At 38.6% G+C, this 22,511-nt stretch overlaps 1 protein-coding gene across 1 annotated transcript in view; it reads right to left on the reverse strand.

The window, feature by feature from the left end:
- The window catches only part of ATG10 (autophagy related 10), a gene marked incomplete at its 3' end in the record, with an annotated part of 92,757 nt that overhangs the window by 24,891 nt on the left and 45,355 nt on the right, over positions 1-22,511 (reverse strand). Inside the window, exon 4 of the mRNA XM_081880673.1 lies at positions 2,120-2,246. Within this exon, the coding sequence (XP_081736799.1) occupies positions 2,120-2,246 (127 nt within the window). The remainder of the gene's footprint in view (positions 1-2,119; positions 2,247-22,511) is intronic.

The raw sequence follows: 22,511 nt of genomic DNA on the forward strand, positions 1-22,511 counted from the left end.
GGCTGGCAGGAACCACCCAATCATGCTCCAGATATAAGTGAATCCACAACCTGATTGGCTTACAGTAGAATTCCAGAATTAGCCAATCATGTGCAGCCCATTGTGTAAATAATGTATATAAAGCAGATACTTTGAGGGGACATTCATTCATTCCTCCTCACCACTATGAGCTGAATGAAGAGCATGAAATCACTTTGCGACTCTGAGTATATTTCATGGTGCTCAAGGCGGAATTTTTGCCCATGGTAAAGCAGCTCCAACACCACTGTTGCTATATATAAAGGACACCTAAGATCGGTTGGAAAGATCTGTTAAGAGATATGCTACACTATTTAGGTCAGAAGGGGGCTGCTAAAAAGATATAAGGAGGCCCTAGTTTATTGTAGAAATCCTCCAAAAGTCATTATTTTCTATTGTGAAAAACTCCCAAGAAGAGTGCTAAAATGTATAATTATACTTGCAGGAACAATTAAAACTCTGTACTGCAAGGGGAGCTGTTGGCACACAATACAAAGATTGTGCATTAGATCATCCATCAGCTTCTGTAATATCCACTTCCAGCTATAAGGAGTCATGTTTCAACACCTCCGATTCCCTGATGCTGACAAGCTAAACAACTTGTTTTGTCTCTGGGAGCTCTTCTCTGGTGATTAACTGCTTATAGTGAATACTAATTATGTGAAAATACAGTACTGTAAAAAAAAAAAAAGGTGGGGGGAGAACTGCCCTACTTCCTTTACCTGCAGCATCACCATTCCCAAACTCCCCACTTGCTTCTAAGAGGTATATGCTATTGTTCCATCTAAGACAAATATGATGTCATTTTATCACACTACAAATAAATTAATGTGCCTACTGTATATTTTGAAAACACTAAGTGACTTGGGCAGCAAGATTTTCTTTATCCTGCCATTTGCAGACAAGTTAAACAACAGTGTATTGCTACTTCGTTAAATGTTTGCAATAACCACAAGCACGTATATAATTGCACTGTGGTATGTGTGAATTAGGGAACTATTACTAGGAATGGAGCCTGATATATGTCCCCAATTCCCTACATCCTAACTTGAAAATATACCCTGAATTGTCATTTGCGTGAAAATGAACCTCAGATTAAAATCCCTTTTACCAGAGGAGTCAGAGAATTTGTTCTTCCATTTTACATCCAAAGAGCTGGTTAAAATGCTAACATGGCAAAATTAAAAGCCATTAAACAATATAAGGCAGCGAGTGATTAAATCTACCAAACACATTCAAAGCAGCTTAAGCTACTTTTTAATTAAAAAGAAAAAGATATCACTAGCAACATTCAGATGTGTTCATCTAGATAAAGCTAACAGATCATTCCAAACACAAAAGCTACTGATACTGCTATGCAGGAGACTAAGTTTAGAAAATGACCTCAGGATTCCAACTCCCTGACCTCAGGTACAGACTCCTTGGGCAGAGCAGAGTAGCATATAGACACTGCTACAAATATGATCACTCTATGCCTGCTAATTAAGTAAGCATTACTAACAGTGGCCTTGGAGGAGGCAGTGTTCCACCTTCCTGACAAAGTAAGGGAAGCAGCAGTGGAACATTGGTTGCAACAAAGATTGAAAAGAAAATACCAAAAGCAATGTATGCCAATGAAAATACATAAAGCTAACTTTTGGCACAAAGAGCTTTAAAATTATTATTGTAATTGTTGAAACATGATAAAGTAAGGGGTGTTCTCTATTTAATCATTCTCAGCCAGAATACATTATTAATTTAAAATGAAAATTCTGGATAAGTACTTATTCAAGGGCATCTTTTCAGAAGTTGGCCCCATTTCTGAGTCTGACACAGTAGATTTTTCTTTTCTTTTTTGTAAAGAAATTGCCAGCAGGTTTAGTTAACCATAGGCTTGCTGCCAGGACTCTTAAGATCAAACTTATTCAGGCTGAGATGATATCATCTGCCCCAGGATACTGATATTTACAGAATCTGAAATATATACAACAGCAACCACCATACGCTAACATTTTTTAATCCTTTTATTTTCCTGCTAATCCAATACAATTTCTATGTCTCATAAATACTCCATGTGCACATTTTTCTTTTTAATAATTGTTTCATGAAGAGGACATCTTACCTAAAAAACATGCCCTGAAATAAAGTACAGGAGCTTGATAGCTGCAGGAGTACAAAACATGATATTCATAGCGAATCACCTCAGATGCTGCAGAGTTTCCAGCCACTTGAGAGTCATCTAGACATTCCTGAAACAAACATTAACAGTGGACATAACCAGAGAGAATGGGAATGAATAAATACCTTAAATAATCATAAATGCTATCACCATGCTGTCACCTGCCTTATCATAAGATTATAATTTTAGTAATCACTTCACATTCTTCAGGCTGCCTTCCTTTTTGTTTTATTTTTAAAACTTCCACATGTATCTTTATCTCTCTACTTGTTGACTTATTAATTAAAATAGGATATTTTTTAATGAGAGAAAGGTTTCTTAATGATATCATAGGCAAGTTCCTAGGGAAAACTTGTAAAATTTACTCCGCCCTTCAGAACTCAACTATGGAAAGGGCATGTATGAATTGAGCAGGTCACTTCCAAATTAATAATTTGCATTTATTAAACACATTCAGGCATCCAAAGTGCTTCATGTGCATTATCTAATTGTACCCCTTACAACAAACTTGTAGGAGAAATTCATTATTATTATCTCCCAGAATGCAGACAGGACTGAATGGCTTGCCTAAGACTGACTAGTGAGCTCATACCAGAGCCGAGATTTAAACATGGGACTTCCTAATTCAAAGTTCAGTCTCTTAGCCATGATGCTATACCAATCCCTCTTATGTCTGTTTCACCTCTAATGTTCTTTCCAACCCAAGAAAGGATAATCGATATACTTTACTGTAGGCATTTGCAGATGGCAGGGAGGGTTCCAGCACTAACCTCCCCAGTTGCCTATGCTGCTGCTGCATACTGGGATGGAGACGAAGAGGTGGTGGTAAGGTCAGTGCAGTGCAAATGCACCAGCCGAGGGAACTGTTATATAAACCTAGCCTGGGTCAATTCACACAGGCAAACCCACACAGAAATCAACACATGTTGAAGCAATTGTACGATTTTTATGACACTTCCAGCATGCACCATGTTTTGCTGCTAAACCTGATTTAAGCAACTTTGCGGTGGCATGGTGAATTAGGCTGGGTAGATGGACAAGTTATTATCAAACAGCTTTACCACTGTCTATATTCTGCATGGATACATTCCACCCATTTTGTCAACATACCAATTTAGTTCTGTGAAATGTTACCGTTACTGCTGACAATCTTCCAGTCAATTTGAAAAGTAAACTAACCTCAGATAATTTCCTATATAATTCAATTTATGTGGAACAAATGCCAGTGTCAAGATTGAAAGAGACAGTAGGCTTGATGCTTTTTTTATTTAAAAAAAAATTATTATTAAAGAACATATACTTCAATGTTATACAAAAATAAAGAAAAGCAACACAACTGAAAGAAAATGAAATTTAACACCCCCCATCCCAAAAATAAATAAACGTGGGTTGTTTAATTCACAATCTGGGGGGAGTATTGGTGTGTTGGTGTAATGGTTCTAAGGGGGTTGCTCATGCGTAAGTTGCCGCCACTCCTGGCTAGGTTGCCTGGTTGAACCCTTTCTCTCTGGACAGCCTTGCACTCGTGGCTGTCTCAGTCGCTGGCAGAATCCGTCAGTGGGCGTTTCTTAAACTTCTTCCAGCAAAGAAGTTCTTTGACGCAAAGTCTCCTCCTACTCTCCCTGCACGGAAGTCTTCTGCGCAGGGAGGGTGTGGGCAGCGGAGGACCCGTGCGCTCCCCACTGGTCTCCGGTGAAGAGTCCTGGAGCCTTCTCTCCGATTCCCCCATCTGCCCCCCTTCACCCCTGGTGTTACGCTGATTTCCTTCCCCAGCAGATGGGGTGCCTCTCTCCCTGCTGGGACCCTCTCTGGCATCGCTCTGGAGCCTTCCCTCCGCCTCTGGCTCCAATGGCAGTTCCCTGACAGCTGGGGTAATAACTTTTTTAAAAAATGCTTTATTTATAAATAACACAATATTGTGCTCAAGGTATGATATTTTCACTTAAAGCTGAAAAGATACTAAAAATTCCAAATATTAGCATATTTCACAGAAAACGTTTGAGCACTGCTATGATCGTTCATATATAAAATAAACAGCTTGGTGCAATTTTTGAAGAGAAGAAAAATCCACACAATCCCTCCAATTCTGTTCTTGCTACTATATTGCACAACTGATTTTTTATTTATTTTTTGGTAGTTTATAAACCTTTGCAACCATGTTATTGAAAACAGAGCTCTTAAACTGACTAAAAGGAGACCATTACTGAAGTAGGAGTAAATAATGATATGTTGAAAATATCTAAGCTACAAGGGAGGTGGAGCCTAATGCAGAGGTATTTATTAAACCCTCCCAAAAGATCACAATTAACAAATTAATTTACTGGCAAGTACTGGTGTTCAAAGGCTTTGAAATGAGGCCATTAACTTCTCTTTTTTCTTTTTAAAAAACATGCTTCATGGAGTGAACTAAAAGGAATACTGGAACATATTTGTCAAGATAACACAACTGATGCATTCACAGTATAAAGGCAGCACGCCTGCCAGAAAAACGTGCATATGTGCGCACAAGCTGAGTAATGGCATGCTTCCAAACTCATGCCTTATACTGCCATAGAATTTGTAGGTGCACTTGGTGACAACCAGCTGTGAGTACAAAATTCACTATACTGATTTTTCTGGGTGAAGTACTGAATGGCTGAATGGCTGAAAAAACAGCTTCCCTAAGAACACAGTTGGCGGTATCATATGCCTCTCAGGTTGTTAATGAACTTTAATTCTTCCTCCTACATTAGGAAAATGCCAGAACAAATCATGTTAAAGATGGTAGACTTGTGTTAAACTTGACTAAACACTTAACATTATGTTCCAACTTAGTAGTAGTCAACAGCCTGACCTTATTCAGAAAATAAAACCAGTATATGATTTAAAATAGTCAAGATAATTATTGGAAAAACAGAACAGCAGTATTTTCTAGAAAGATGCTGAAGCAATTTTTAAAAAGATGAAAACCTGCCTTTTTATAGAGAAAACATACATGGTTTTTACTAGATATTCAGAGTTCTCATTTTTGCCTGCCTTGTTTCTAGAAATATGATTACTTGCTATATCTGTGATCTATAAACATACAAGGACTTCTGAATCCTTCTTAAGGCCAGCTCTAATCCCTTTTTATTTGGTAAACAGTAGTAACAGGATGCATGACATAAAGGCTTGAGTACTCATGTGTAATATTTTTCTCTGTACTTCCAATAGGGTGGATGAAAAGAATTTACCAAGGGGAAGTCAACTTTGGTCTCTGTAAATGTTGATAGCATCATTTTCTGAAGCTGAGCCATGTTCTAACTGAAGTTCATTTTAAGTCACCTTAATACACCCTTTACAGTATTTGACGCTCCCTGTGAATGAAAAGACCACAAAATCTGAGAGATTATTCTGTTTAGTATTATGTGCAAAGGAAAATAAATTGTGCTTTTAAAACAAACTATCCTAGCTTTAGCTATAATGATTAGCAATAACATTAAGTAGCAAAGAAACAATGAATTTTTTTTATCATCACTAAGAAATGTATAATACACCATAGGATACATTTCTTTGGACATGATTCTGCCTCATGTCCTAAACACAAAGTATAAAGAGGCCCTATTTGGTAATTAAAATAGCCCTTCCTTTTCCTTCCATGCTGGCACATCACAGCTGTGCCAGGTGCACATAAAAGTGACCAACTGGTTATGGTAAACCAAGTCCCTCCCGCACCATGCCTTCAGGTATAAATACCGGCTAGTTTCTGCTTCTTAGTCTCTCCTGCTGTGCAGACTACTTGGAGCAGGAGTGATAGTCCACAATTACAAAACATTCCTATGAGGAACCCCCTCTGTCCTCTTCACCAATGCTGACACAGCGGAATATTTTAATTTTGAAAGACAATGCAACCTGTTTTTATTGTTAATAGTGCATCGTTGAATTCAACTCATGGTGTTTAATTCAGCTAAGTCAGCCTTAGGGCAGATCCAATGAAATCAATAGGCTTGACTAACTTAAGTCCACTGAGATGACAAAGTTGGATTCAGTAAGTAAGTTGAGCATTCCAAACAGCATGGGAAGGGCTCCTCAGCAGAAGCAGCTCTCCACTTCAGACTTTTGCCCTTCATGATTTGAGGGCGGCTACAGGAAGGGCAGATCTTAGGAGATTTATTCCTGTTCTCACTTTTTTAGGTACTGATTTTACACACAAGCAGAATGCCCAAATAGGGCCATAGACAGACATGCACCACAAGCAGACAAGCAATTTTATCCTCAGCATGCAGTTTATTCTGAAATGATTTTAACTGATATTTAGTCTTAGGATTTACTGCTGCAGATTAAAAAAAAAAGTCATTTTATTATATATGTGCATTGGTTTATTATGGTGTTATAGTTTTAGTGCTGCTCCCATCATTCTTTTAGATGCACTAGTGTGTTTTAGAATATGGGTGACATCCACCACCATGTGAATCAACTTCCACTTGCACAATGGAACTTCTCCTTCCACAGTTTCTGGAGACTTGTGATGAGTTACTGGGAATGAAAGGAAAGGAAAGGAAAACCCTGTTGTGCAAGTGAAGTGTGTTAATAATAATAATAATAATAATAATAATAATAATAATAATTTATACCCCGCCCTCCCCAGCCAAGGCCGGGCTCAGAGCAGCTTACAAGCAATAATAAAAACTAGTTGAATGATTACAACTTAAAAACAAAATTAAAATACAACGTTAAAATATTTAAACATTAAAATATTAAAATATAGCCTCATCGTAGGAGGAGAAGGAAAGGAAAAAAGAAAGAGAGGGAGGGAATCAAATTGGCTCCAAGCCAAAGGCCAGGCGGAACAACTCCGTTTTACAGGCCCTGCAGAAAGAAATCAGATCCTGCAGGGCCCTGGTCTCATGAGGCAGAGAGTTCCACCAAGCCGGAGCCAGAGTTGAAAAGGCCCTGGCTCTGGTTGAAGCCAATCTAACTTCCATAGGGCCCGGGACCACTAGGGTGTTGCTATTTATGGACCTTGAGGCTCTCCGTGGGGGCATACTGGGAGAGGCGGTCTCGTAGGTACGAGGGTCCTAGGCCGTGGAGGGCTTTAAAGGTCAAAAGCAGCACCTTAAATCTGACCCTGTACTCTACCGGGAGCCAGTGCAGTTTGAAAAGCACTGGGTGAATATGCTCCCATGGCAGAGACCCCGTGAGGAGCCTCGCTGCAGCATTCTGCACCCGCTGGAGTTTCTAGGACAGCTTCAAGGGCAGCCCCGCGTAGAGCGAATTACAGTAGTCAAGCCTGGAGATGACCATCGCATGGATCACTGTGGCCAGGTCGGGGCGGGAAAGGTAAGGGACCAACTGCTTGATGCTAGGCAACTAAGTAAGCATAACTGGAGGTCACCTTAATTTTTGATAATTTTATGGTTTATTTTTAAATGGTATTTAATATTGTGTGCTGCCTTTGAAAGGGTACCCCTGAAAGGCAGTCTAAAATATTGAAACTGAAATAGTACAAATAAATGGATGTGTCATAACAAACAATTAACTACTCTAATAAATGCAACTGAAACAATCCAGTACAAAAAAAAAATAGTTCTATTACTGCTCAATTCATTTTGCATTATGCTAGTTGCATTAATATAACTTGCACTAAAGTCTGTTATCAAAAGATTTGCTTGCAGAATGGTGAGTAGAAAGTTATCATATTCAACTGTTTCAAAACAGGATTTAACTTAATTTAATTCAACAGGAACTAATATTTTCTAGAAAAACAGCACACAATCACTTGATTTTCCCCACTTATTTTCTTCTCCATGATAATTTCACTTGCATGGCTGCCACACTGCATAAGAAAACTGAATCTGGGACTGACTGTTTCCTAAACAAATTGGGAAGTTGTCATCAGGAAGCATCTGTTATTTTATTACACTCACGTAAATGCATTTTTGTGCTATCATAATGGAGTACTGAGCAGATGCTTTAAAGCACTATACCTAGTGCAATAAATGCTTAATAATAAAAAGGCAAATAGTTGCCATCTAATTAATGATACAAGTTGCTTTACAAATGCATTCTCACAAGCAAAATTTGTCCATCTTCGGGTGGGTAGTTTTTTTAAAAAAAGTATTATGCCTGCTTCCAAAATGTTATCAGTTCTGTTCCCTTTAACGCTATATTGGAATTGTTTGGGAGAGATTTGAGAGAGAAAAGTTAATACAACATATACATTTCTCTTTTTGCAAACAAAGGATTTTTGTCTTCTCAAAAAGCTCTTCCAACAAGACCCTTCACACAAAGTTCAATTGTTAGCAGAAGTCGTTAATTTGACTTTGGCATTGACTGGTCCAGGTCAAGGCAGAACACAAAGTGAGCAAAGGCTATTCTTGAGGAAGAGGTAGGCTGACAGAAGTTGTGGTCAAACAAGGAAGGCAATTGTTACAAAAAAGATGCTGCAACTCTTCTTCCCCATCCTCAAATGTCACACAAAGCTTGGTCCAGAACCTTTCTGAAGCAAGATTCTCCAGCATTGCAGATCCAGCTTGCAGGCATTTTAACAGTATGAAAAAGTGATAGTGGAATAGGGTGATATGACATGGATGTATTTGCAAGACTGCAGTCCTTCCTACACCTCTTCAACAAACTCCCTTGCTCTCCTACTGCTAACTGTAACTCCCTTCAAAATTCATATTGCAGAGTCAAGTCTTGATCCCATCAACAGGAAGTCAGAAGAGACACAAAGTTTCTAGTATGATTAGCTGAAAAGCTACTGGATCTGAAAGATGTAAAAAAAAGTAAATGCAAACCATTTAGTGCTAATAGGGAACACTAAAGTAGCACTAGTCGGTTATGTTTTAGGAACGTAAGTATTGGATCCCTAAACTCCAAATTCCTTAATGTGGAGTATGGTGCAATCCTCACGCAATAAATAATTGTCTAGGAAAGTCTCAAGCAGAAGATGCATCCAGTAAATAGGCTGTATGCTTTTATTTTAGGTTTCCTACTCTGGAGAGCACAAATCAGTAATTTTGTGTTACCAACAATGACTTCCCACAAGGCTTTGCATATTTTAAAATTCTGTGTGAAATATTGCCCTTTTTATACCCCAAATTATACAATTACAAAGGTGTGCTTCACCTTGGGCAAATGGAGTACCAGATCAAACGAACATGGAAGACTACATCAGTACAAAATTAAACAAATAAAGAACTGAAATTAGTTTAATGTAAGGGTGCTGCTGGGGCTTGTCTGCTTGGTTTGATTTTATCTCTACCATAAGTTTCCACCTCCCAGGTGTTCTTTATTAATCCTGAATTCACCCTTGTTGCTTGAAGTCCCCACGAGTCTAATATATTCAAGCTTACTTTGGCTTTTTGGCATAACTTACTGAGTTGTGTCTAATCCTCCCCTATGGAATCCAGCCGTTAAACATATGTGGTCAATTACATATAATTTTCTAGGATCAGGCCACCTCACAATACCACCTACCCCCAACACTTACGGCTGTCAAAAGACATGGAGAATGGCATTGGGAGAACAGCAATTCTTGGCACGTGAACAGAGTTTCCTTCAGACTGAATAACCACTAGACCACATAGGCCAGGAAGGCAATGACGATTACAGTTCAGTTTCAGCTCCAAAACATGAAATCATGAGACTGGAAGGAACTCAAAGCCCCAAATCATACTTTAAGGCAGGATCTTCTACCAGATATTAATCCACATCCAGACCACATACCACATTACAGTATGCCACAAACACAGAGCGAGAATGAAAAACCCTGCAGGCAAGGAATACTTTGGTAAAACAAATCCAAATGGCTCAAGCAAATAAGGCAAACATGCTATAAGGAAAGACAACGCCTTACCCCAAATTGATATGAGAGAAAATTCTCTCTCAACACCAAATAATGCTTAAAATTATTTGAGAAGTGGAAACAGAGCTCCATAATAAGGAAAAAAACCTTCCTGTAACAAAAAAGAAATATGGAATGTTGAAAGCCTGACATTTCCAAAATCCTCAAGCTTCCTGTAAAAGCTTCTATTTTTCTTTTGCCAAAGAAATAAGACTGCATCTTAAATTTCTATGTACTCCTATGACAATAAGTGGAAAGAAGCAAGGAAGCTTTATACTAATTACAAACATGAGCATCTGCATGAATTTACCATAATCGTTCTTCTACAATTTAACAGCTTTATGGGAAATCCTAACCAAATTCTGGATAATATTATGGTAAGCACTAATCCCACCCCCTCCACATTAAAAAATAAAATAAAATGTTTCATTGACAACTTATAGATGATCCAGTGAAAGGAATGCTTTGCCTTAAATAAGTTCTAAACATGAATGTTTTGCAAAAAAACAATTGGCTGTGGTTATTTTTTGTGGCAAATGTTATTTCAACAAAATATTTCTTTCAGAATAGCTTGCAACTTTACCTAGCATAAAGTCAGGGTGGGGACACAGAAGGAACTATGTTCTCTGCAGCAAGTTCCAGGGCAAGTCTGGCATATTAATGTTTATTTGTTTTTAATTTTGGGGGATAGCTCACTAGGTAGAACATGATACTATTAATATCAGGATTGTGGGCTCGAGCCCCACATTGGGCACAAGACCCCTGCACTACAGGGGGCTGGACTAGATGGCCTGCATGGTCCCTTCTGACTCTACAATTATATGATTCTATGATTCCCTTTTTAGCTGTTACTATTTTCTCTGTAACCTGCCTTGAGTTTCTGTAAGGGTGGGATATAAATAAGCAAAACAATAATAAGAATAAATCAACAATAACTTTTATAGAGGAATATGGAAGCACATAATAGCTACTAAGAGAACTGAAAGTGGTCTGAGAGACACTTTCGTTCCCTTGGTGTATACTTGTATTTTTTCTACTGCCAACTCTGGATGATGAGTAGTGATCACAAGCAACTGTTTCTTTTTCTAATTGCCTTTATTTCTCTGAACAATATTTTGTGTTGCCTTTGGCCTTCACTGCAACATTTCTATATGCAACAGGTTGCAATACAGTGCAAAAGTTTAGATCATGAGACACCCTGCCATGAACCCTGAGAGGCTGACAACAGGGCGTTTGTTTGCCTGTGCTCCATGATTCAATACCTAAAAATTAATGCAAAAATGATCCCAGGAAAAGGAATACCCCTATGTTGTCAGACCAAAGCTTGGCATGCTGATGTCACAGCTCACATTGATCCTGCAATCATCTTACCAGCAGTGCAGTTTCTATCTTATACAACACAGAGTCTGTTGGGATTGGAAGTGCTGTATGAGGGCATCCAACTGCCAAATTAAGCCACACTAAAAAGCAAATTCTATGAACAGCCAAAATGCGTCTTTTATGCATGGAGAAAAACTGAATGCTAACAAGGAAAAGGCTTCCATGAGTCACCGAACCAACAGGCACTCTCAAGGCACTTCTTCCCCTCTCCTAGACTCAACAATATTGTCTTACATTTCAACCTCACTTTTAGGGAGCTTTCTGAAGTGATGCCAGAAACTACTAAATGTTTGAGAATAACTCAAATATTAAGCTGATAGCTGAATATGGATTTAATTTTTGTTGAACGTATCTCTGCAATGTAAGGGGTGTCAATACACTCTAGGCTGCCGTAGTCACCCTTAACATGTAACATTTAAAAGGATCTTTGCCAAATAATGCATGTTAGAACATGAGCAGAACATGTTGGTTGCTTTCTATGTTTTTGCCTTATTTTCAGCTAGGCCAGAGCAATCAGTATTGTCAGCCGAGAAAGCATAAGACACAGCAGTCATTATGCACAACAAATTCACGCACAAATGTGTGGTTAGGTTATTGACAATGCTGTAACTTTCTAGTTTGGAGCTTGGAATCAGCCCTTTCTAACCCCAAGCTATCAGAGCCATCAGAACCAACTCTTCAGTGGCACCAGTGGAGGTGCAAAACCACCACCACATTCTGAATTTTCTCCCCATTGCTTCATACAAGAATTGAAGAATCACAGAACTGTAGAGTTGGAAGGGACCCCAAGGGTCATCAAGTCCAACCCCCTGCAATGCAGGAATCATAGCTAAAGAATCCCTGACACTCAACCTCTCTTCTAGAACCTCCAATGAAGGAGAGTCTACTACTTTCCAAGGCAGCCCATTCCACTGTTCAACAGCTCTTATTATCAAGAGAGTTCTTCCTAATTTTTAGTCAGACTCTCCTTTCTTGTAATTTGAATTCACTGGTTCAGGTCCTGCCCTCTGGAGCACATACCATACTGGACACAATCCATCTACAAATCACTCATGCTAAATTAGAATGTGATAGGGAGATCTTCTAGGTGGCTATGTCAAAGACTAAAACTTCCACTTACATTTATGTTTTTAATATGAAAATATTAAATAGAAATTATTGATTAATTATTTAAGTGTTGGTTATCCAGTAATGTCCAGAGGGTAGAGTAGATTGGAGAAAGAACACTGGCCCAATCTCAGTTTGGGCATAAAATCTGAGGATGATCATGGGAAAGTAGCCTTATCTCAACAACAACTTAAATCTAAAAGTAGATGATTAACCCTAATGATACTTCAAAATCTAAAGCCTCCTGCATCAGCAAGTAAGAACTTAGGACAGGGTGAATCTACATAAACCTAGCATGACTTCATTAAACAAGATGATGTACCATTACTACAAAAATAATGAAGCAAGCATTTCAAAGATACAAGCAGCACTTGGAAACTCATTCACAGCACTCTGCTACCACATATACACTGCCCTGGCTGGGCTGTGATGTGATCCAGTACTAGTTGAGTGTAAATTTAATTGCAACTCAGCTTTTTAAAAAGCGACTGCAATTTGCCAATGTGAATTAGAAGCTGCAGCTTATATTTTTATTTTGAAGTGACAGGTGTTTTGGTTAATGTACTCTGGGAGTCTGTTTGCTTGTTTACTGTTTTTAGGGTTGGGAATGTCCTCTTCCCACTTCAGCTGAAACAAGATTAATAAGGGACCTAAAAATCATTTCTCTCATGTAGGCAGCTTCCATAAGTTAGTTCACATCTCTGGATTTCCCAAAGTCCCAACCAAACCTCAAAAGTTACTTCTCAAATCTGGGAGAATCTAGACACTTGACCCCGAAACTTACCTGAATCCTTTGGACAGAGCCAAATAACCAAAATTCCCCTTTCTTTTGTCCAAAACAAGAACTACACTTATATTCAATACAAATCTCACCCTATTATTTTGAAATAGCTCCCACTCAGCCCTAAAGTTATACCACTGAAGGTGCCATATGATGATCCACCACAACTTCATTCCTCTAAATCTAGCACTTCCTTAACTCCAAGTCACCCACAATTTGGAAAAAGCCAAACAGCCAAATGAATTCTAAAACTTACCCCTCTGTCTTTTATGCAGTACCAGAGTTCTTCAAAACCCTTTTTGAACCTCAGAAGTTCTGCCAGCCCTTTTGTGATGCCACATTTTCATCTAAACCCCCAAAGTCTGATCTGCAAAAAGGTCATTCATTTTAATTTGGGTGCCAGACACTCATCTCGAAAATGCATCCCAATCCCAAAAATCAGTTTCTCCACTGGACAACCCAAGGCACCCATCAAGTTCACCAATTATCACTCTGTTTCTGGTAAAACAAGCTGCCCAACGGTGTACCTAAACTCTTATCTTTCATTTAGGGAAGGCCAGATTATGATCTGAGCCCACAATGCCACCACACCTCTCAGACCCTATTAAATACTCATTTGAATCTAAAGTCAAGCATCATTTGGGAATGATCAAATGTCAATCTGAACCCCATTTTAACCTCCCCTCTAAGTGACCCCCCCCCTTGTTTGGGCAAGGTTAGGTGTCCATCGAAATCTCAATTGTCAACCTTCTACCTTGAGTGGGAATAGATACCCAGTGGAGCCACAGTCCTTTGCTCAAGTGCCTATAAAACCCCATTGGGCAAAGTTGAATGCCCAATCCGAATCCCACCCCAAATCTGTTCCTTCATACAATGATTCACTAAAGGAAAGTTGGAGGTCATAATATGGCTATATTGAACTTTATATTGGAGAAAGAGAAAGAGAAGGTTATCAGCAGTAAATTTGCATTCATCACAAAGCCTTTAGGGTGAAAAATAAATTAGATTAAAATCAAAGTTTGTAATTAAAACCATTATTTTTCACAAATTTCTTGGTTACATACTACAGGTCAGCATTATACTCCCAACAAAGCCAACACAAAAAGCCCTCATAATGGAATGGTTGATGCAATTTATATTATTCACACAGTGTTCTACGTGAATAATTATTCTTACAGTTAAAAAGCTCTACTGTTAAACTGTTACAACACCTCAGGACATGCATTTTTAATACTGAAATTAAAATAAATCTGTTGAGTGTATATATATCTCACCCACACCCACACAAAATTGAACACCCTGAAACATTAAATACAAATATACCTTATGATAACCAAATATGCCTAAAATTTTCTATTCTGTGGCATTAGATTTTTTCTCACTGTTGCTACAAGGTCATGTTCAAAATTTAAATGCAGCATTTGAAGTGTTCCTGGGCACAATGAATCAGCTAAAATCTTTGTCTTGGGGACATTTTTGCTTCCTGACAGAAAGTCTGAAAGGCAATTAATGAAGAATAAAATAATCCAATAGTAGTATCTCCATGGTAGGTGAAAAAATGTAAAACTGATAGAGTGAAAACAAGAGTAGCTGCTTTATATGAACTATGGACAAGGAATACACAACTAACATAAAAATATGATAACAGAGTTGACATGGCATTTACTGATACGTTAATATGTGCTTTTTTCCACTATGGGAAAAATTAATTAGTCTCAGTTTAAGGCATTCAGTCCTCTTCAGTGTCTTCTATTATTACAAGTGTTTCATGACAAGGAGCAATACAGACTATCACACATTGAGCTTCACTTTCAAATTGTGAAGGAGAGGTTTAAGAAATATGTTTGTAGCCATTGATTTAAAAAGTGAACTGGGTCAAACAACTATATGAGCAAGTGTGGTCTAATATATGGAGAATCAACCTGTATGAAGGACTGTGTGTGGCTTTGGAAAGCCATCTGCAGTCTAAATTTTCCATTTCTGCCAGGTCCAAATGGTTGCTCAACACTGTATAACAAAATATCACTTCCAATAGTGAGACCAGACCTTTTGAATAAATGAGTTCAAATTTGAAAAATATTAATTCTATAGTTACTAAACACACTGCATTTGCATCACTAGTTTTATAAAATGTGTATCTTCTACAGTTCCAATTTCATTTTTACAGTTTTCCCAATTGACAAAAGCAATTATCTAACAGTGCCCTGTCCAAACTATTATTTCCTGGGATACTGCCAGCCCTGGATAAGAATATAATCTTTTTGAAACTATTTTACTGTGGGTGATTTTAACAAACAGGAGAAAGTCAAATAACTAATTGTTCTTTATATGAATTCCTATCACATATATGAAGCTCTTGGGCTCGCTGAAATAATTGTTCATTGTAAGCAGAAGCAATAACATTTATTCTATATATAAATATAACTAGATTTATGTTAAATGGTTGCATAAATGCAACCGTTTTGGATCCCATTTATGCTCAATGGCTCCTCAAGTCTGCAAATATGTTACTGAAAAACCATTTAGGGAATGGGAAACATTATAATAAAGATTATTAATAACATGTAAGCATGAACAATCTAAGTAAGCCAGGGAGAAAGCTTAGCTCCTAGTTTCAGTAGGTTTAGAAGCTTAAAATTCTTCTCTGTGCAGAACCAAAATGAATGACTACACAGAGAGCATAAAAAGGAATGAAAGTACATAAGCAAAATGAATCTGAAATGTTTATAAATGGAACACTGGTATAAAGTGTTCAACTATATGATTAAATTCAATTAGACTTGGACACACCCAGCCCTCTTTATCTGATCCATTCATTCTGATCCAAGTATGTAAGACTCAGCTATAAATTTCGCTGGGTGAGCGTGGTCAGTTATTACCTAACCTTCCTAACATGGTTGTTGCATGGATAAAATCGGGATGGGGGGAACCATGTTTGTCACTCTAGAACAGTACGTGGGGGGGATCATTCCTCCTGAGCTGTGTCCAGAAAGTGTTGGGGGATGAGTGTTCAGACCCCTGGGCTCTCACTTGTGGGGTGCCTCAGAGCTCTGTCCTCTTCTCCATGCTTTTTAACACCAATATGAAGCTGCTAGGAGAGATCATCAGGGAGCTGGAGCTCGATGTTCACCAGTATGCGGATGATACCCAGCTCTACCTCTCTTTCAAATCTGAACCAGTGAAGGCAGTGAAGGTCCTGTTTGAGTGTCTGGAGACAGTTAGAGAATGGATGGCAACTAACAGATTGAGGTTGAATCCTGACAAGACAGAAGTACTGTTTTTGGGGGGCAGGGGGCAGGCAGGGTGGGGGACTCACCAGTCCTGAACATGGTAACTGTGCCCCAGAAGGACCAGAAGGACCAGGTATGCAGCCTGGGAGTCATTTTGGACTCAGCTGTCCATGGAGGCGCAGGTCAATTCTGTGTCCAGGGCAGCTGTCTACCAGCTCCATCTGGTATGCAGGCTGAGACCCTACCTGCCTGTAGACTATCTCACCATGCTCTAGTTATCTCCTGCTTGGACTACTGCAATGTGCTCTACATGGGGCTACCTTTGAAGGTGACCCGGAAACTACAACTAATCCAGAATGTGGCAGCTAGACTGGTGACTGGGAGTGGCCGCTGGGACCATTTATTACCAGTCCTAAAGGATCTTCATTGGCTCCCAGTGCGTTTCCGAGCACAATTCAAAGTGCCCTAATTGGCCTTGGCCCAGTATACCTGAAGGAGCCTCTCCTCCCCAATCGTTCAGCCTGGACACTGAGGTCCTCCTCCAAGGGTCTTCTGCTTGTTCCCTCCCTGCGAGAAGTGAGGTTACAGGGAAGCAGGCAGAGGGCCAACCCTGTGGAACACCCTCCCATCAGATATCAAAGAAATAAACAACTGACTTTTAGAAGACATCTGAAGGCAGCCCTGTATCAGGAGATTTTTAATGTTTGATGTTTTGATGTTCTGATATGTGCTGTGAGCCGCCCAGAGTGGCTGGTGAAACCCAGCCATATGGGCAGGGAAAAAATAATAAAATTGTTGTTGTTATTCAAGCTGGCAAGATGATAGGCCAATTGTCAGGACTTCAATGTGCCCATCATCAGACATCCCAGTTATATCAGATGATTGAAATGTGGGTTGCCCTGCCCAAATTTGACCAGCAATGGGGAGAAGAGAGAAAGATCTGGCCAGCCAAGAAGGTCCAGTTCCCCATCTCAACCCTATTCTATTCCTTTTGTCTTTCATTTTTTTTTGTTTTAAGAAAAGATGTGTTTTAAGAAAAGATGCATTTCTGCAAAGTCTAGGAATCTCCCAAATATGTGGATAATGCTCCCTCTTGTTTCTCAATGACACCTTTTCAGCTCTAGCTCTATTAGCACTACTCACTACCTGAGTTCGCTATTAAAGGAGCATGGAGATTCCATTTAGTTCTCATAGCTGACGGGAGGAGCATCATATGCGTTCCAATTGAACACAAGTTTTTGTGTGTACATAAGTCTAATCTGAAGCGGTAGTTGAACATGTAGCTTTGGCGGGGGTGGGGGGGCGGAATCACAGATAGAAGGAGTCTTCACATGATGCATAGGACTTACAGCACCTCCATTTTTGGAAGTCATCAGCTGTCCTGCCTGAAGAATATAAAGTGTCCTCCCTCTCTACTCTGAAGAGCAAATAGTAAGTGCATCAAATTGCTATATTTTAACTGTCATCAGTAAAATCACCTACGGAAATATTCACAAGCAGATTTGTGACACTTGGCTAAATGTTCAAAGATAGACAGTACTAAAAATGTCATTTGGAGAGCAATTAATTTAAATCTTCCACACCCAAGGCTGTGTACTAGAGTGCTTGTTCATAGAATGCTGCTTAACTAAGGCTGCAACTAAGGAAGCAAACCACACTGAACACAGTAGCACTTGCAAAAAAACCATGAATACCAAGTACTACACTTCGTAGCTTTTAACAAATTATAATATTTTCTGCATACTAGTTCTCTCTCTAAGTTCTAAACAGACATTTGTTGCAATGCAAAAGACAAACATCTAAAACAGTTTTCAGTTTTTTGGCTTATTTTGCTAAATGACTGAGTGCAAGGGGATTATGAATGTCTTTTTACGTAATTTCACAGCTGTTCTGTACTACCTCTGTGTTCCAACTATAAACAGACTGGTCCACGTTTATGCTAAACAACCCAAACTTTTAGATTTGTATAAACGGGGAATGTTTTTAATGAAGAGCAAGCTGGTCAAAAAGAAGGATGTTCTGTACTGAGGAACTGTTTTATTCTTAATTGTTCAGGATTTGCATAGTCTGTTGTCAGACAAAGCAAAACTCTTTGGAGCATTTATTGACCTGAAACCTGCTTTAACTCAGTAGATAGAGAACAATTATGGTACAAACTCAAAAAGACAACTATTGATCCCCAATTATTGTTTTCCCTTAGAGAAATCCATGTATACATTAGAGCTAATGGAAGAACTGGCTAAAATAGAGACCTTAACAAATTATTTTTAATAAACAAGGAAAGGAGGAAGTCTTCATCACTTGTTCTCTTTTTAATTTAATTTTTTTATTCACATGTTTCAAGTTCTCTATCCCGCTTTCAGGAGAAAAGTCTGTTGTAGGTAATTTGCAAAAAGCACTAATCAAATTACTTAAGAATGAAATACAAATATTGTATTTCTTAGTCAACAGCAAGTAAAATATTTGAAACAAACATGAGACCATGTAACATATAAGTATTATCAGAAAGCCTCCCTAAAGGAAAATCATGTTTTATGCTGATGGCTAAAAACCTCCATCACTTGGCTCCAAGTGGTCTTTCAGGGCAAGGTACAATTTTGAGTGCCATCACCAAGAGTGCCATACTTCAACTTTACATGTGCACTTCTGCTGTGAAGAACACCTCTTTTTCAACATATGACAATGTAATACCTAACACGCAAGGAGAGACTTCTTACCTATTCACCACAGTGGGGCTTGATTCTGAGTAAAACATGTATAGAGTTGCTCATCCTGGCTCTTAAATTCCATAATTTACCTGGAGCTTCTAATTACAGTATTTAACTCTATTCAAACTAATATTAACATTTTGGATCTTACAGCATTTCAGACAGCTGGTGAATTAATATTTTAATCAACCAAACAGATATCTACTTTTTCTAATCTACGTCTAACATCAAAATAGTTGAACAAAACATATTTTGACTGTCTTAATAAAAGCAAAAAAAAAAAAAAAAAAGCTAATTAAGACTGACAAGAATTTATGGTGGAGGAGAATTATAATCAGTTAGAGTTGTTACAGCAAAATACTTTTCATTATAATTAGAAATTAATTTGGAATATTTCAAATTGAGCCAGAAACTTTTCAAAGTGATTTTTGGAGAAAATATGTTTGATTTGCCTACAATAATTCCAGTGCCTTTGCTCAAGGCTGAGAAAAAAATAAGTTTTGCTACTAAAGATGATCAGATTAAAATACAGGAAGTCTTTGCATCTGAAAAAATAAGATGATCAATTCTTAAGTTATTCCCCTCTCCACAGTTAGACCATATGCACCAGGCTGTAAAGTTATTGGGATTTTTCTATTTTAAAAAATGTATAAATATATCAAACAATCTCCCCCCCCAAAAAAAAAAACCCCAAATAAAGACTCTGGACCAGAGAAAAGGTGTGACAGCTTTACCTAATATTCTCTACTTATTATATGTTGAATATAGAAGATGACAATTACTATTATGATAAGCATGAGGGAGTCAATACATCATTAACTGGTAAGTCCCCAAATACCTGCATCATTTATTATTTTTACAGTGTGTTGCATATTGAGCTTGAAGCGTTTTTGCAATATCAGGTTTATTAATATAAAAAATAAAACTACCATTCTGCAAAAAAAGGCATTCTGTTTCACCTGTCCCTTGATGACATGGATCTAATGCATACAATTCACAATAGCAATTTCCTGAAGCTTACTGTACCATAGATTAATAGCAAGAGTCCTATTACTCTTCCAAAGTTTTACCAACACAAGCCTGGCAGCAACTAACATCTAATCAAGTTCTTAAATACTAATTCCCCATGCCCAAAAAAGTCAGACAGTGAAAGCTGCATTAATTCTGGTGTTTTAAGGATTGTTTGCTCTATTATGGTATAGATTTCCTTGAGTATCTCATTCCAACATCTCAATTTCTGTGGACACTCCCACCAGAGATGAATGTAAGTGTCCTGTTAACTGTAACATCTCCAAAGTCTGGGGACCTTCTTAGGCTTTTAATTTTAACATTCAGCTTAAGAAATAAACAATACCAGTTTGCATTTAATGTTATTGTTTAATCAACAGTACTGCCTTACGCGCACCACCTAGGTAACTTGGATTATAGGGCAGAAATCAGTTCAGCAAATAGCATAATTTAGATATAGCTGTACAAGAGTTCAAAAAGTTTACCTGAATCCAATACTGTATTCTATAGTTTGAATCTGAATCTAATTTTCAACTTATTTGCTGAGAATTACTTGTATTAAAACTAAGATGATTACTAGATAACAAGATATATCTCAAACAAATCAATTGTTCCTTTTTCCTAAGAGAAGTACCATTGCTACAGCAAATAATCCCCTCTAGAAACATTATTGTGAGTGAAGGGTGCTCAGGTTTCAGAATAAATAACTTTTCACCTTTCCAGTTCTACTAAGAGCAAAGCAAAAGAGCTCAAAGCTCTTCCCATAAGAAAACTCGGGGCAACCTTGGTATGCTGACCAGGCAGCAACTTTGTTCTAGTTTGAGAATCAAGTACTAAAACCGTTCTCTTTCTCCTTTGATATTTGATTTATATTGGGAGCCGCTGAAGTGCACAATAAGGCATTACAGAGACAGTCAAGGTTTTGTACACAAAATTTTAAATAGTTTTATATGTGGCTAATTTATTATGATTTATTAGTAAGCACAAATATGTTAGTGGGCACTATTAAGTTATCAAGTTTATATGCAATTTGCAATTCTGTTGGTAAACAAAAGTTATAACATATTTAGATATTTTGGTTCTTAGAGATATTTCTCAAATGGTTATACTGAATTTTAAACAGATTGATAACAATTTTATCTTTCAATTTGGAAAGATGGGCATTGCTTAGTATTTGGTGCAAAGTTAGTACACTTAAAGATGAAGGTTTTGCTACGGATAATTTATATGCTTTGTGGTGCAATGCGATCACATCTTACTTGAGGCTTGAGTTCTGGGCAAAGCATGCATATGCAAAATCACATATAGCCAAGAGCCTTAGACTCCCTGGGATCACCACCCTCCAGCCCAGACAGGGCCCTAGAAAGCTGCTTCCTCTTTTCACGTTTAGTGGCTCTAAATAATAACTGTGGGGCGAGTTCAGATTACAGTTATCCAGTATTATTTTTCTAGAAAAAGAGGTGCTGGAACTCACCATGAATGCTTCCCTTGTTCTCTTATAATGGCAAGGGCACCTACCTGAGAGGTGCTGGAACTGAAAAAAAGTTCTTCACTTACCTCATTGTGGGTGGGCAAACAGCACAGCCTCCTGCCTGTAAATCAACTGCTTCCACATCCTGCTGGGATTGCCCATCCCCACTCACCCCCCACCAGTCATGCACTTTTCCTGCTGGCAGAGGCTTGAATTGGCTGCAGCCCCTGCCAACTTGGCGGGACAGTGTGAGTGACTCCAAGCCAGCAAAGCCAAGAGACCAGAATCCTTTGCTGACCAGCTGGAAGCAGCAGAATGTGACCAACGCTGAGGGAGCAGCTGTGGAACCACTGCCACCATAAACACGTAGCAGCCCCTATTCCCGGAACTGTGGAAGAGCAGAGAAGGCAACAGCCGAAGGCAGTAATGATGGACACAAGGCAGAGGAAGAGAAGCCTCCCCAAGCAGGTGTTGCCTTCCTTGAGTTTGCTTTCTTCTCCTCCATGTAATCCTTCCTTCTGTCCCCCAACCCCACATATCCCCTGAGATCTCAAGAAGCCCCCTCCTAATAGAGGCAGGGTACCACTGCTCTCCAAGCTTCCAAACACAGTGTGTCAATGGCGAGGCCTTGTTTGCCCACTTCTTCACTCAAGCATGTTCCTTGTGCAGAAGCAGCAGGAAAGTCATTTTAAAAGAGGATCTTTTGAGTTGACTGAAGCTGCAATCAAGTGCATAAAGCTGAGTCCATGTAAGTAAAATGCATGTAAGATGAGATGCCATTGTATTCTTTTAATACTCTGTAGTTAATGCAGCATTTCATATGGAGGGGATTTCTCCACCTCATTT

The sequence above is a fragment of the Podarcis erhardii genome (genome assembly GCF_964252035.2).
Source record: "Podarcis erhardii genome assembly, chromosome: 11".
NCBI classification, from domain to species: Eukaryota; Metazoa; Chordata; class Lepidosauria; order Squamata; family Lacertidae; genus Podarcis; species Podarcis erhardii.